At 43.3% G+C, this 15,430-nt stretch overlaps 1 protein-coding gene across 1 annotated transcript in view; it reads right to left on the reverse strand.

Annotated features, from left to right (window-relative positions):
* Nucleotides 1-1,164: 1,164 nt before the first annotated feature.
* Nucleotides 1,165-15,430, reverse strand: part of LOC126252358 (cytochrome P450 4c3-like) — a 74,591-nt gene continuing 60,325 nt past the window's right edge. Inside the window, exon 5 of the mRNA XM_049953249.1 lies at nt 1,165-1,800. Coding sequence (XP_049809206.1) covers nt 1,462-1,800 — 339 coding nt within the window. The 3' untranslated portion in view covers nt 1,165-1,461. The remainder of the gene's footprint in view (nt 1,801-15,430) is intronic.

Below are 15,430 nucleotides of genomic sequence, written 5' to 3' on the forward strand. Positions count from 1 at the left end.
TTTGTAAAGTATCGAATTTATATAAACCGTGAGAATTGAAAAACGTTCTAAAAAATGCGTTGTTTGATTTTTTTATATTAAAATTTTCTGGCAAATCAAAAAACCAGAATTTAAAATAAAGTGTTGAAGGGTGGGGCCTAAGAATGCTTACCCGGGGCCCAAAAATCGTAGTGCTGGCCCTGCCTATGTATTTGCTCTTATAATCTCTTCTAATGTGCCGGCCGGGGTGGCCGAGCGGTTCTACAGTCTGGAACCGCGCGACATGCCTGGGGCATGGATGTGTGTGATGTCCTTACGTTAGTTAGGTTTAAGTAGTTCTAAGTTCTAGGGGACTGATGACCTTAGCAGTTAAGTCCCATAGTGCTCAGAGCCTGTTTTCTTCTTATGTAAATGATGGTAAGTTTAATTAATAATAACATGGCCTACATTATAAAGTATGTGTGTCTCGGAGTATTCCGCGCCGGCATGTCTGAATAAAATCTTCTCGGTTTTCAAACCGCGTCAGTTCCGTGAATATTTATTTTATATCTCTAAGAATGGACAGTTAAATAGCAGATGAGTTTTTATCGGATCATGTCATGGACTGCTGAAACAAGTCACAGAAGGTCACACAGACAGTTTAGAATTTGGAGGAGACTCTGACGGACATGATGTAGCTGTTATTTATACTGTTTCAAACAGGAATACAGTAAGTTATCGTAGTGTGCGTAACACAGCGTCAGGTGGACCAACAGCTGAAACGTCGAGTACTGATGCAGCACATAGGTAGACCGTTTGCCTGTGCTTCAAGATGCATTTCATGTAATTCGTGACACTCTCTCTGTTAACAAAGTGGCTGCAAATTTGGGTTATGTGCATAGTCTAAAGCTGGTTGTGAAACCCAGTCCTTTGGGAAATGTCTTCCTTTTGAGGGTATACGTTTACTAGCAGAAGTCGATATCACTAATTTCCTACAGATTTTCCAACTTTTTCAGCACAAACTTTGTGCACCTGATTCATCGGTATGAACTTATGTTGGATTTATAAGTACATAATAAATTGAACAGTTGTATTTATTACTATTCCCAAAGAGTACACACTCGCATGTATTTCAGTGACATGCCAAATAAAACAGCTTGTCATTTACGAGTGTATGTGTTGTCATGTCTGTATGAGGCAGTGTAGTTCACATTTATCAGTGCAAACTCGCTATACATATTCATATATTGAATAATGTGTGAAACTTGAATTAATTCTACAGTCCATGTGATTAAACAATCCTGTCTGTCATTATTACAGATGGCTGTACGATTGTGAAAGTCGAAGCCAATATGAAAACAATTCATGGGGCTAAATGTGTTTCACTGTCGTCTGTGTTCATGTATACTGAAGTCACAAAGTGGATAATGAACTTAGGATCACAGCGAATCTCGCTGACTGAACTTCTGTTCTGTGCTTCTGTTTTAGTTCACTCTACTAAGTTCAATTCTTCATCGTGGGAGCTGAACGTGGGATGCACTTGATCCTGATGCCGCGGACAGGCTTGCCAATGATGAAGACTGCGATCTCCTCCAGCTCCTCCCTAGTGCAGCTGGCGACGATGCGGAACTGCCGCATCACCATAGATAGCGTCGTCTTCATCACCAGCATGGCGAAGCGTCCACCCAGACAGAGGCGCGACCCAGCGCCGAACGGCAGGTAGCTGTAGGGGAAAAGTGTACCAGCGCCGCCGCCCTCCAGGAAGCGACGCGGGTCGAACTTACGGGGTCTGGGAAGAGCGTCGGCTGGCGGTGCAGCAGGTTCAGGAAGACGAAGACGACGCTGCCGCGAGGCGCCACGTACGCCCGTCGCTCAGTGGGATGTCTTCCGACGCGAACACCGGTGCGACTGGGACCGCGGGAAACAACCGCAGTGACTCCTAAGGCAGAAAGCAGGAAATCACATCGTTTTTATGAGCATAATTCCCTGATAAATTAAATAACCTAGAATCAATGGATTCATGGGGATAAAACTGGTGAAGATGCACAGACATAAAAATAGACCTCTGAATGATAAAAATTTAATCTACATGTGTTATGCTTGGTCTATACAGGGTGTTACAAAAAGGTACAGCCAAACTTTCAGGAAACATTCCTCACACACAAAGAAAGAAAATATGTTATGTGGACATGTGTCCGGAAACGCTTACTTTCCATGTTAGAGCTCATTTTATTACTTCTCTTCAAATCACATTAATCATGGAAGGAAACACACAGCAACAGAACGTACCAGCGTGACTTCAAACACTTTGTTACAGGAAATGTTCAAAATGTCCTCCGTTAGCGAGGATACATGCATCCACCCTCCGTCGCATGGAATCCCTGATGCGCTGATTCAGCCCTGGAGAATGGGCGTCCACAATACGAGCACGATGAGTCTCTACATTTGGTACCGGGGTTGCGTAGACAAGAGCTTTCAGATGCCCCCGTAAATGAAAGTCAAGAGGGTTCAGGTCAGGAGAGTGTGGAGGCCATGGAACCGGTCCGTCTCTACCAATCCATCGGTCGCCGAATCTGTTGTTGAGAAGCGTACGAACACTTCGACTGAAATTTGCAGGAGCTCCATCGTGCATGAACCACATGTTGTGTCGTACTTGTAAAGGCACATGTTATAGCAGCACAGGTAGAGTATCCCGTATGAAATCATGATAACGTGCTCCATTGAGTGTAGGTGGAAGAACATGGGGCCCAATCAAGACATCACCAACAATACCTGCCCAAACGTTCACAGAAAATCTGTGTTGATGACGTGATTGCACAATTGCGTGCGGATTCTCGTCAACACACACATGTTGATTACGAAAAATTACAATTTGATCACGTTGGAATGAAGCCTCATACGTAAAGAGAACATTTGCACTGAAATGAGGATTGACACATTGTTGGATGAACCAGTCGCAAAAGTGTACCCGTGGAGGCAAATCAGCTGCTGATAGTTCCTGCACACGCTGTACATGGTACGGAAACAACTGGTTCTCCCGTAGCACTCTCCATACAGTGACGTGGTCGATGTTACCTTGTACAGCAGCAACTTCTCTGACGCTGACATTAGGGTTATCGTGAACTGCACGAAGAACTGCCTCGTCCATTGCAGGTGTCCTCGTCGTTCTAGGTCTTCCCCAGTCGCGAGTCATAGGCTGGAAAGTTCCGTGCTCCTTAAGACGCCGATCAATTGCTTCGAACGTCTTCCTGTCGGGACGCCTTTGTTCTGGAAATCTGTCTCGATACAAACGTACCGCGCCACGGCTATTGCCCTGTGCTAATCCATACATTAAATGGGCATCTGCCAACTCCGCATTTGTAAACATTGTACTGACTGCAAAACCACGTTCGTGATGAACACTAACCTGTTGATGCTACGTACTGATGTGCTTGATGCTAGTACTGTAGAGCAATGAGTCGCATGTCACACAAGCACCGAAGTCAACATTACCTTGCTTCAATCGGGCCAACTGGCGGTGAATCGAGGAAGTACAGTACATACTGACGAAACTAAAATGAGCTCTAACACGGAAATTAAGCGTTTCCGGACACATGTCCACATAACATCTTTTCTTTATTTGTGTGTGAGGAATGTTTCCTGAAAGTTTGGCCGTACCTTTTTGTAACACCCTGTATAGTACGTGTCATCTTAAAGCAGGGTCACTCCATGTCAAGTGTCCCAGTTTAGAAGATGATCCCAGCTCGACCATCTTCAATTTTGATGAAATTTATACAGGATGTACCTCAGCGTCTTACATGAACTTATGCAAAGTTTTAGGCTCACCTGTAACTTGGTTAGGTGCTAGAGCCATTTTCGTGAAGACCTCTTTTACAGAGACTGAAAATCCGTGAGAAAATCGTCAAGTTTGGCATTCCACTGTTCCTAATGTAAAAGAACTAGACTTTGGCTTCTGGGTATAGTGGTACAACTTTGTGTGCTCTACATACAAATGTTGTAAGTAGAGTTCTGACAAAAATACATTTGGCGTAATCTCAGTTAAAATTGGACAACAAATCATGTCGCGAGAAATTTGCCCCATAGTTTAACGAGGCATACGTGGTGGAGAAAGTGCGCTATGGATCTGGTCTTTTGCCAAACTGCTGTCTGTTTGGGTATTTAGTATATCAAAAATTTTGGCCTAGCTTGTGTGTTTAATTACTGTGCTACCATCCTGTAAATTTGCTAAAAAATATGAATGTATTAAAATATACCCGTGTTCAAAGTCATGTACCTCAAAATAAATACCTACCACATTACATTCATTAACACCATTCAACAGAACATATCTCATTCTATTAGAAAAACTTATTTTCATTTTGGTGCCTCTTTGGGTATGGTGCAAAAATGTCATCTAAAATTTGGAATTTTGTTGATTATGTCTTCATTGTTTAAATATTGATTTTTCTGTTTATTCGGTGATTTTAAACCTGTTTGTGACAGGTTCATTGCTAAATTTAACCATTTAACTGTGCTAGAGACTGCTATAATTTTTGGGAAGCTGAATGCTTATTAATTTTATTTTTTTATTTTTTTAGGACTCGACAATTTGATTTTAGTGTCTGGAGCATATTAAGTTGTTGCTAAAATGGAAGAACAAGATCAAGTTAATGTATGTAGTTTTGGAAATACTGATTCCCCATGCCATTTAACGACATACAGTGCCTTAAAAGGACAGAAAGCTGTAAAGCAACTGTCCTTAGGAGAACAAGAATTACCTACTAGACGAAGTGGTGTACACTGTACTGAAAGTACTCAACTACGCTTCCATCATGAAGCTTTACTGTTAGAAAGGTGCTCACCTATTCCTTAAGTTTTCATATATTAACTGGACCTGACGAATAAACGGCGCTGACTAGCCATTGCAGCAGGGCGTAGGGACTTGAAGACTGTGTAGTAGTGTCAGGACTTTACCACCTATTTGAATGAAGCGAAGCTCCTAGAACAGATGATGGCCGCAATAAGTATGGCAAAATTACGTGGCAACACGAGCAGCCTCTTCAGGATTTTTAAAAGTTTTATCTGGGTATAAGGTGAGTACTAGACTTATCCCCATTAAGCAATGGGGGAGGTATGAGAACCGCGTTCCCATGACTTCGCCTGTAAACAAAGTAACAATGAAGATCAAAAACAAAGTAAACTTTACTTAGCTGGATGCAAAAAAGACTCTACCGCAATGCCTCAGATGGACCACTGTCCTCCTTTAGAGTAGGGAATAAGAAGTTGCAAAAAAGATCGGATGTTAATGAGTTTCTTCAATAAGTTTCTTCATATCGAGCATTAAGTTTGTTAAAAAGATCTCAACATTTCCCACCTTGATTGTTATTTATATCAAACGATGAGATAATCTCAGCACTGTAGCATTTGCAAGTACTACTCCTATTGCCGTAATTTTACACCGTAAGCTTGTGTTGTTCCTCTTGGTATTCATACAAGAAAGCCTTCTTCGCTAGGATCGAAACTAACATACGCACCGCCGCGCGGGGTTAGCCGGGTGGTCTAGGGCGCTGCAGTCATGGACTGTGCGGCTGGTCCTGGCGGAGGTTCGAGTCCTCCCTCGGGCACGGGTGTGTGTGTTTGTCCTTAGGATAATTTAGGTTAAGTAGTGTGTAAGCTTAGGGACTGATGACTTTAGCAGTTAAGTCCCATAAGATTTCACACACATTTTTTTAACATACGCACCACTTAAGTTAAACGGTATTAACCAAATAGTCACTGTAGTTTCATTTATTACATTAACTGTTCAGTCTACATTATCTGGCTCCCTTGTCGACACAGCAGCAGCTACCTGTCTGCCTTGTGGCTAGTAAGTTTTCAGGCAAGAAGTGCCTACAGCTGGATGGCAAAGACCCAGAAGACAGTAAAAATACATTATGGAATGAGAATTTGATCTTACAGTAATAATACTGATTCGTCGGAAGATTTTTTGTCTTTCTCGTGTAACGGCTGGATACGAAACTGAGTTCAGATCATGAGTGTAATAACGTGACTGGAAACTGTGGTCCAGGGAAAGAAATTCACCTAGAAGCTTCTACGAAGTGCTGGAAATCAGTGGCTCAAGTGAGCAATCACGCACGCCTAGTTCTGATATGTCGTCTGTCAAAATTGTCGGGAGGAAACTGGGAAACCAAAAATTGGCAATCTTCTCCTCATCGTCGGCGGAGAATACAGCAGAAACGGAAGGATAAGATGGAGAACGAAAACCGAAGGGAAGATAGCAAAATAAATGAAGACTGTGAGTAAAAGTCTATTTGCCCCAAATACAACCGAAGGGAAGATAGCAAAATAAATGAAGACTGTGAGTAAAAGTCTATTTGCCCCACATACAGGTGAATTAATGTTCATTCCTTTTATTGCAACATCAGCGATTTCGAGGCTACTATCGTCTTTTCATGCTAGTAGCTTCAAAATTGACCATTTCATATTAAAAGATGGGGATCAATAATTTCAGTGTGCGGATAGTTCTTTCTTTCTCTCAGCTTACCACGTGACTACGTTCCCGCGATTCCGTCAACGATGGAAAGTATAATCATAGAAAACAGAATCTTCTAAAACAATATAATACTCCTGCTGTAAACAGGAAATTTTTGATAGGTCCCCGTGAAATTGATTCCACAAAAAATGCATCAGCTCAGGATGCTGAGTGATTTAGACAATTAGTGAGGCCTGGAACGGTACTTAGATACCCAAACAGACCAGGCGTACGCAGATACTCTAACGACTTAGGCGTAGTCAGATACCCCAATGCTTAAGGCGCCTCCTGGTGACAGTGAGGATAGCGGAGTTCGAATCACTGTGTGACGGAAATTTCATTCATACGTCAGAATTTGGAGGCTGGAAACAAAAGTGAACAAAATGCTTGGGTGTATATAGATTCCCGTCAATGAAGCAGGAACCAATGATAGAGGTTTTGAAGAACACGCACCGAACGTTGATAGACCGAGAGCGTTGTTTTTATCCACTTCTGTAAGTTAGACTGGGTGTTTATCTAACGATTAGCGCTTATTGCGAAGACTGGTTTGTCCATGGTTTGTAAATGATGCTTCTTCCTTTAAAAAATTTTGCAAGGCTATGCCATACCACTTTGCACTTTCCATATGTAACATTCGGAGAACAGTAACCTATTTTAGAAGTCATTGCAATGAAGTGGTAGATGCAGTGAAATGTAAGGAGGATGAAATCCGATGGAGTGTAATATTCGCAGAATACTTGTTTAGTAGCTCTCTCTCGTACTTCCGAGATGCCTCAAAGCGACATTTGCACTGTGTGTCACTACTGCTAAAATGTTAGTTTCGTTCCTTTCAACGGTCCCTCTTCGTTTTGCTTCACGCTTCCAATTTTTAGGAACGTTCTTTTATAATGTTTGTAGATCATGAGGGCTTGGCACAACCTGGATGCTCTTCAACAAACAACTACTCCGTTGCTCTAATAATTACGCGACATTCCATGTAGAAGTTATCAGTTTTTGTACCGTCGTATACATAGTGAATGTCTCAAGGATTTTATGAGCAAGTTGCCTGGTTGTTTCTGTTGTATCGATAGCTACGATGCCACAACGTAGGTGCGCTCTGCTAGGTTGGCACTACGACACAGACACCGACGACAGCGCCCTCTAGCCGGCGCTGTGCAGATCTACGAGTGCCGCTCCAGATTCAGCTCATTTGATTCCGAGTAGACGACCAAGCAACATTGTTTCTATTTCATAGTGGGCGAGCCACTACAGATTTTGCCTTTGTAACTTCTAGCCGCTGTTAGACTTGATTGATGAACGGCTTCGCACCTACGTGTTCATCTGTACGCAAAGTTAAGTAAAAGAGTTATAACTATACGCGGTACCGAAGCATTTCACCTTTTTCTGCTTCTATTCACTTCCTACATTCGGTCTACCCTTCACTTTACAGGAGCAGACCCACGCGACGCCTTCCAGGCGGGATACAAAAGCTTCAACAACAGAACACATTGTTACTTTGTGCTAGGAAGTGCTCACAACAAGGGAAGTATCTAGGAGTCTCGGAGTGAACCAAAGCGATGTTGTTCAGACATGGGGGAGATATAGAGACACAGGAACTGTCGATGACATGTCTCGCTCAGGCTGCCCAAGGGCTACTACTGCAGAGGATGACCTACCTGCAGATCATGGCTGGGAGTAACCCTAACAGCAACACCACCATGTTGAAAAACCTTTTCGTGCAGCCACAGGACGTCGTGTTATGACTCAAACTGTGCGCAATAGGCTGCATGATGCGCAACTTCACTCTCGACGTCCACGGCGAGGTCCATCTTTGCAACCACGAGACCATGCAGCGCTGTACGGATGGGCCCAACAACATGCCGAATGGGCCGCTCAGAATTGGCATCACGTTCTCTTCACCGATGAGTGTCGTATAAGCCTTCAACCAGAAATGGTGGAGACCTGTTTGGAGGCAACCCGGTCAGGCTGAACGCCTTAGACACACTAACCAGCGAATGCAGCAAGGTGGAGGTTCCCTGCTGTTTTGGGGTGGCACTATGTGGGGCTGACGTACGCCGCTGGTGGTCATGGAAGGCGCCGAACGGCTGTACGATACATGAATGCCATCCTCCGACCGATAGTGCAACCATATCGGCAGCATATTTGCCAGACATTCGTCTACATGGACGACAATTCACCCCCCATCGTGCACATCTTTTGACTGACTTCCTTTAGGATAGCGACATCACTCGACTAGAGTGGCCATCATGTTATCCAGACATGAACCTTATCGAACATGCCTGGGGTAGATTGAAATGGGCTGTTTATGGACGACGTGACCCACCAACCACTCTGAAAAAATTTGGAAATTTGTGGTAAGTACTATGGGACCAAACTGCTGAGGTCATCGGTCCCTAAGCTTACACACTGCTTAATCTAACTTAATCTAATTTAAACTAAGGACAACACACACACCCATGGCCAAGGAAGCACTCGAATCTCCGAGGGGGGGAGGGGGGGAGGGGGCAGGGGGGGAGCCGCGCGAACTGGGACAAGGTTACCTCGTGCGGCCCACTCTGAGGGATCAATGCCGAATCGCCGTTGATGAGTGGTGGGACAATCGGGACCAACAGGCCTTGGTGGACTTGTGGATAGTATGCTACGACGAATACAGGCATGCATCAAGCAAGAGGACGTGCTACTAGGTATGAGAGGTACTGGTGTCTACAGCAATCTGGACCAAAACCTCTGAATGTCTCGCTGTATGGTGGTACAACATGCAATGTGTGGTTTTCATGAGCAATGAAAAGGGCGGAAAGGATGTTTATGTTGATCTCTGTTCCAATTTTCTGTACAGGTTCCGAAACTTTCGGAACTGAGGTGATGCAAAACTTTTTTTGATGTTTGTAGATGCACTCCTACTCTAAAATACTTCGTATTGAACATACATCCCTGTCCCTAAAAGCACATAAATTGGTGTCTGTTTATTCTTACAACCATGCATGTAACTCATAAAAAAGGGTGCACATGTCAAGGTGTTTTGATTTAAATGTCTTTGGAGATGCCAGATAAGTCGGAAAACTAGTTTCTTTCTCGTACATTCCTATCTCTTCCCAGGACATATTCATCTTTTTGGGCTATGATAGGAGAATTTTTCGTTCTGGTTACCAAATTTTGTAGTGTGCCGACTGTTTTCAGTCATAGAGTACGCCAAAGTGAGTTACAACAAAGCCTGCTGCAGACATGGAAGAGTTTCATGGATTGGGAAGCAAAACACAACCCACAGGCACTGCGAAGCAGAGGTGGGCGGGCACGGTACAGTAACAGCCAATGCTGCAATATGGTAGCGGTAGGACAGAAGCCTTTCCTCACTAGCCATCATGGATATGTTTACAGTATGTGGTTTAGGCCCTAAATGAACGTAGTCTAGAGTGTATAAGTAATCAACCATTCATGCACTAAAGTGTTCTTGTCTCAGTATCACAGCCTACATCACGAGACTGTGACAGCCGGAGGAAGAGGATTGCTGTTCAACCACAGGGTGGGGCAGCCTGCCCAGAGTCTCAAGAGGAGCTGCCACTGGAGCAGAGCCATCTGCTTGCCGGGGGAGGTCACGGCCACCTCCACAGATCTGTCAGCTGGGCTGCCATGCTGTCATCAGGGTCACAGCCAGAGATTTTGCTGACTGAGGCATTTGACTGACATTGCACTTGGCCCCTCTCTTTGGGCTGTCAGTGATGCTGGACATCTATTGTTTCACATGAGTGGAAACTGGAGGCCTCCACCAAGCTTTTCCTGAAGTACTAAGGCCGAGGGCCAGACTAAAGAAGTTACTTAATCAAATCTACTACAGCGCTGATGTCTCATTTCACTCTCCATGGGTGAAAATCTGGTGGTCATCTAATACTGGTTTCAGATCATTGACGCCACCTTCTTAGAGTAACATTTGGACCTACAACCTACAGTATGGTGAGTACAAAAATTTTGCTTGTGTCTTGGTCATGGAGAAAACGTTTCATGGTCGTGCATTTTGTAAAATAGATTTTATTGTGAATAGAGAACCAATGGATTTCTCTAGTTTCAGAAGTAGGAAGTCATGGTTGGTAGTGTGTGTTGGTTATGCACAGTGTAACTCTGAGGACCACTCAATGCTCTGTACAGAATAATTTTCGCTATAATTGTATACTAGTAAACGTTGGGGGCATATCGTTAGGCAACGTCAAAAGTCGAGATGGCTCATGATTAGACGTAAGAATTAAGCTAATGTAAACAAAAACAACCTGAAGAAGGTCAAGAGCTACCGAAACGTCTGTAGTTTTACGTATTGGCAATGCAGTCACAAACGCAGAAAAAATTTATTGACTATGACAATGGGCACGGAAGCCTATATTTGTATTAATATTTCCGTTTCCCTCTCTTGTGAGTGTTAGTTCTGAAAATGAGTGTTTTCAAGAACAAAGCTTCGACAGAAACAGACATGCAAGGTGTATCAGAGCCAGAAGCAGTTCGCATATTGTTAGAAAAGGTAGCACAATTAATAGTCGGTAATATAGAACTGGGTGGGTTGCTAGAATCGCAATTGTCACAATAGTGAGTAGAGTTGTCAGCTGCAATTTTAACTACTCCTCTTTCTGGTAAAGGCCCACATCTCGTGGTCGTGCGGTAGCGTTCTCGCTTCCCACGCCCGGGTTCCCGGGTTCGATTCCCGGCGGGGTCAGGGATTTTCTCTGCCTCGTGATGACTGGGTGTTGTGTGCTGTCCTTAGGTTAGTTAGGTTTAAGTAGTTCTAAGTTCTAGGGGACTGATGACCATAGATGTTAAGTCCCATAGTGCTCAGAGCCATCTTTCTGGTAAGGCAACCAAGGTTGCGAAGGCCTTTGCAGGACACCTTGGAAATCTGACTGAGACGAAAGGTTGGTGTTATAAGGAACTATTGAATGTTGCAAAATTGAGACTAAAAGGGGAAGCTAAAACTTATGTTGGGTATACATAAGCTCTTAAGAAAGCTACAACATTCGAAGAATTTTAAGAAGGGTTAATCCAGAGATATAAGAAATGAAATAGTGCCAGACACTATAGGGAACAATGGGGTAGTAACTAAGAGAAATACGGAAGCTGTGGAACAATATGCGGATAGGATAAGAAAAATTAACGGATGTACCTATGAATTGAGACAGGATGACAGGATGTTGCAGTCAATGAAATTATTTTGCAAGTAGCTGTGCAGAGGACGCTCGAAGCTTTTCAAAGAGGGTTTCATGCGCAAATATCAAGAGGTGTACTGACAGAGGCCCGATGGATTTGCACACAGCAGTGTGGTTAGCTATAGAGCGCGAGGAGATGGATTTGTCAGATGAAATTTGGGGTAAATGGACAGGGTTGGCAGCTGGTACAAGATGTTTCAGGGGTAGCTGAATGAGGCAGTGGCGCCAGCCTCTAGGTGATGTGTGTAAGGTAAGAGGAAGTATTAGTTTTAGAAGCAGAGGATTGGGGGAGAATAAGGTGTTAGACGGCGAAGGTATTCCTAACACTGAGTACGGAAAAGTGTAATTTTGTGATGGAAGAGGTGACATACATACAGCAGATCATTTCAAAGTAAAGATGGGGTGAAGACATACCAATATTAAATAGAATTACACGTGAATTTCCTGTCCCAGAATCTGTAAAGGAGTATGCCTTTAAACAGGTGAAAGAAGCTTTAACATCGAGTCAGTGTGTTGTCACAAGAGGTAGAAGGCGTATAACATCATGTAGCTTAAGCGTCAAGCCAAGTAAATTCTGCAGAAAGAAATTATTCCACAAGGGATATAGAAATGTTAAGCCTTATTTATCGAATCGAATATTTCAGATGTTACCTATACCGGAAAAATAACAGATCAGGCGGTATTAAAATGGTTCTTGGGTTACAGGATCCATCTAGTTGGTTGACGCGATGGGCAGTAAGATTGAGTGAATTTGATTTCATATAAACCTGGTAAGAAGGATGGAAATGCGGATGGCCTGCGTAGAAAAGTAGCACTATTACGTATTGGGGATAGTGAGCATAAGGAATGACGAATTGCACAAAGAGCGCATGACGAATGTAAGTAGTATTTTAAATAGTCACAGTTTTGTATGCAGGATGGATTGCTATGCAGAGAAACCAAGTTCGGATCATGAGTAGCAAATCAGCGAAGCAGAGGAATAGAGTGCTATAAGAAACTCATGATCAAGTATTAGTGGGTCATGCAGGTTGCAGATCTACCAACAGAAGAGTATCAGAAAGGTACTGGTGGAAGAATCGGCAGACGGACGTAAACCAGTATGCGAGTAATTTTATACAGTGTGCACAGAAATCAGATTTGTGTCGAATAAGAAAGAGGTTACCTGAAGCTGGGCACTATTCCTTTCTGGGGATTGCTGTTTTAGGTCCATTCAATAAAACATCTGCAGATCATTTTTCAAGCTCCGTAGAAACGGTCACGATGTCAAACCAGAAGGCAGCAGCAGTGGAACAAGCACTAGTGTATAATAGGATACTGGCGTTTAGAGTACCTGAAACTATAGTAACAAACTAGGAAACGGATTTCATGTGAGATCAATTCAAGAAACTTTGTAGGTTACAGAACGTGAAGAAATTAAGGTCGAGTCCTCGCTATCCACAAGGCAACAGAAGAACTGAAAGAGTGCATAGGACAATCGGAAAGCCACTTGGATACTGCGTTGAGATGCGTCACAGCAACTGGAACGTCCATTTAAAGTATGTCTCTGCGTAAAGCTCAAAACAGCATACAAATACGGAAGTAGTTTATGGTCGTAAAATGCCACCACCATTCGATATACTGAAAACGAGGAAAGGCAAGAGTGGATAGTCTGTTAAGGAATTTGCCAAAGTGATTAGGGAAGTTTGGAATAGAGTACGGAAGACAAATACAAGAGTCCTAGAGGAACAGGAAGAAGCAGTGGGCTGTATGGCAAGAATGCCGTAATAGAAGGTTGGTCAGTGGGTGATGCTATCAACTTTGTATACGCCGAAGGGAAAGACAAAGAAGTTTTTGCAAAATATCAGGGTCCATACCAAGTTGTACAGACCATGTCGTCAGTAAATGTCAAAATTCAATTGCCAATGAGAACGACAGTGGGACATATAAGGGAGTCTGGAAGTTATTCGAGGGATAGGAGATGCGCACCAGAAAGGAAGAGTGAGGAGAAAGGCTTCGTAAGATAAACAAGAGGTTGTGAATGAAACGGTAACAAGGAACCCGTATGGATTAAAGCCTAGGAGATAGACATTTATTATTTTTATGGTTAGGTACAGAGTTAGTGTAATTAGTGTAAGCAGTTGCGAAGCAACAATGAATTTAATGGGGAGGAAAGTAATATGTATTCCTGCCGATAGGTGAGACGCAGAGAAGGCGAGATGATGTTCATAGCGGGACTACTGTTCTTCGTTTGGGTGGAAGCGTTACAAAACCAGCACCTGCAAGGGGGCGTGCTGTTCTCCAAGCAGGATGACGTAGTGGTTACCAATCATCGCTGGGCGATACAGATGGTATTCAAGGCATGGAAAATGCGTAACGAGGTGAGAAGATTGGAAGAAGCATTTCATAAATTCTGTCAGGGAACGGAAGGCACGGGATACTCAAAGGAGTGCTGGGTATTTGAGAGAGTACATGGAGCGTACGAGAAATTAAGGAGTGAGATAACCCCGGTACTTGGGTTATTCAACATAAGCGAAAGAAGAGGGGTTGGATCGATGCTTGAGGTCGGATTATCAATACAACATTTGGCAATGCTGATGAGGAAGACATTCGAAGGGAGAATGGCAACGTAGAAGAGATTAAGCAGTGGGAAACAGGGAACAAAGCTGTAAGTGATTGGCACACTATGTATATTGCGAGTTGAAAGAAGGGCGTATTGAATAACACACGACAACTAGCGCAACTGACTAGAGAAGTAGTGCGGTATGCTAGAGCTGCAGAAGAGGCAGGGAACTACAAACCGAAGTAGAAGTCTTCGATAGGGAAGTAGTAATGACATAATGGTTGCCGTCCTTAGAAGGTAGTGTTTGGGAAGCATGAGGGAAAATAACAGTATTACAGTAGGCTAAGCAGCAGGCTGCATGACGTCAGCTAGGGTGATGTCGGCACAGCAGTATTTAGAGGGTCTAAGGAAAGTACAGCGGATCTATCGCCCGAGTCGGCTTTGGTTTTAGAATCCGAGCACAAGAACTTACATTTTAATTTCAAGGTAACCACAGTAACGATGAGAACTGACGGAGCGAAAATTTACATTTCCATTTCTCTGCCAGTAGCAGGCATTACGAATGCTACATGGTTCATACATATCCTATCAAGTGGGTGATACTGAAGAAATTTGTAAGAGTAAAAACGCAGCGACTGTTATTAATGGGAAAACACAAAGGGATATACAAAGAAACTGAGAAAACAAAGTTGCAAAAATGCTACTGACGGGGAATCACAATCTGGCGTTGGCGCGCCAGGTACATAGTCTGCGGCCGCGAGCTCGGCTCCAGTTCACCACCAGCAATGGAGCGTGAAGCTTTGACATTACCAGCCACTCGTGCTGGCGAAACGTCAGTAAAATCATGAGACGAACGGCGGCCGAAGAACCCGAGACAGAAGCCAATAGGCAGTTTGTGCCTAAGTTTGTTGCCAATGATTTCGCCAACGTATCTACTCGTTTCCGTTTTAGCTATTCGACATTTATGTTCAGGTACAGCATCAATCTGTCTTTTATAGCAATCCATAGGGCAGTTTTCTTTAAACGACTCCTAATGTTTCTTAAATTTTTCTACGATAATTTGTTCCTGATCTTTTGAAAGTTTCTTTTACTTTTCGTTGCTAAGCCTGACTGAACCTTAAAAGACTGCTGCAATATATTTAATAATTCTTTCTTAGTCTCCTTCTGTATGATGTACACAGTTTCCACGTTGGTGGTAAGAGTTTTAGCTTACTCAACATTGCATAACTTGACTAACCA

The sequence above is a fragment of the Schistocerca nitens genome, chromosome 4 (assembly GCF_023898315.1).
Source record: "Schistocerca nitens isolate TAMUIC-IGC-003100 chromosome 4, iqSchNite1.1, whole genome shotgun sequence".
In the NCBI taxonomy this organism is placed as follows: Eukaryota; Metazoa; Arthropoda; class Insecta; order Orthoptera; family Acrididae; genus Schistocerca; species Schistocerca nitens.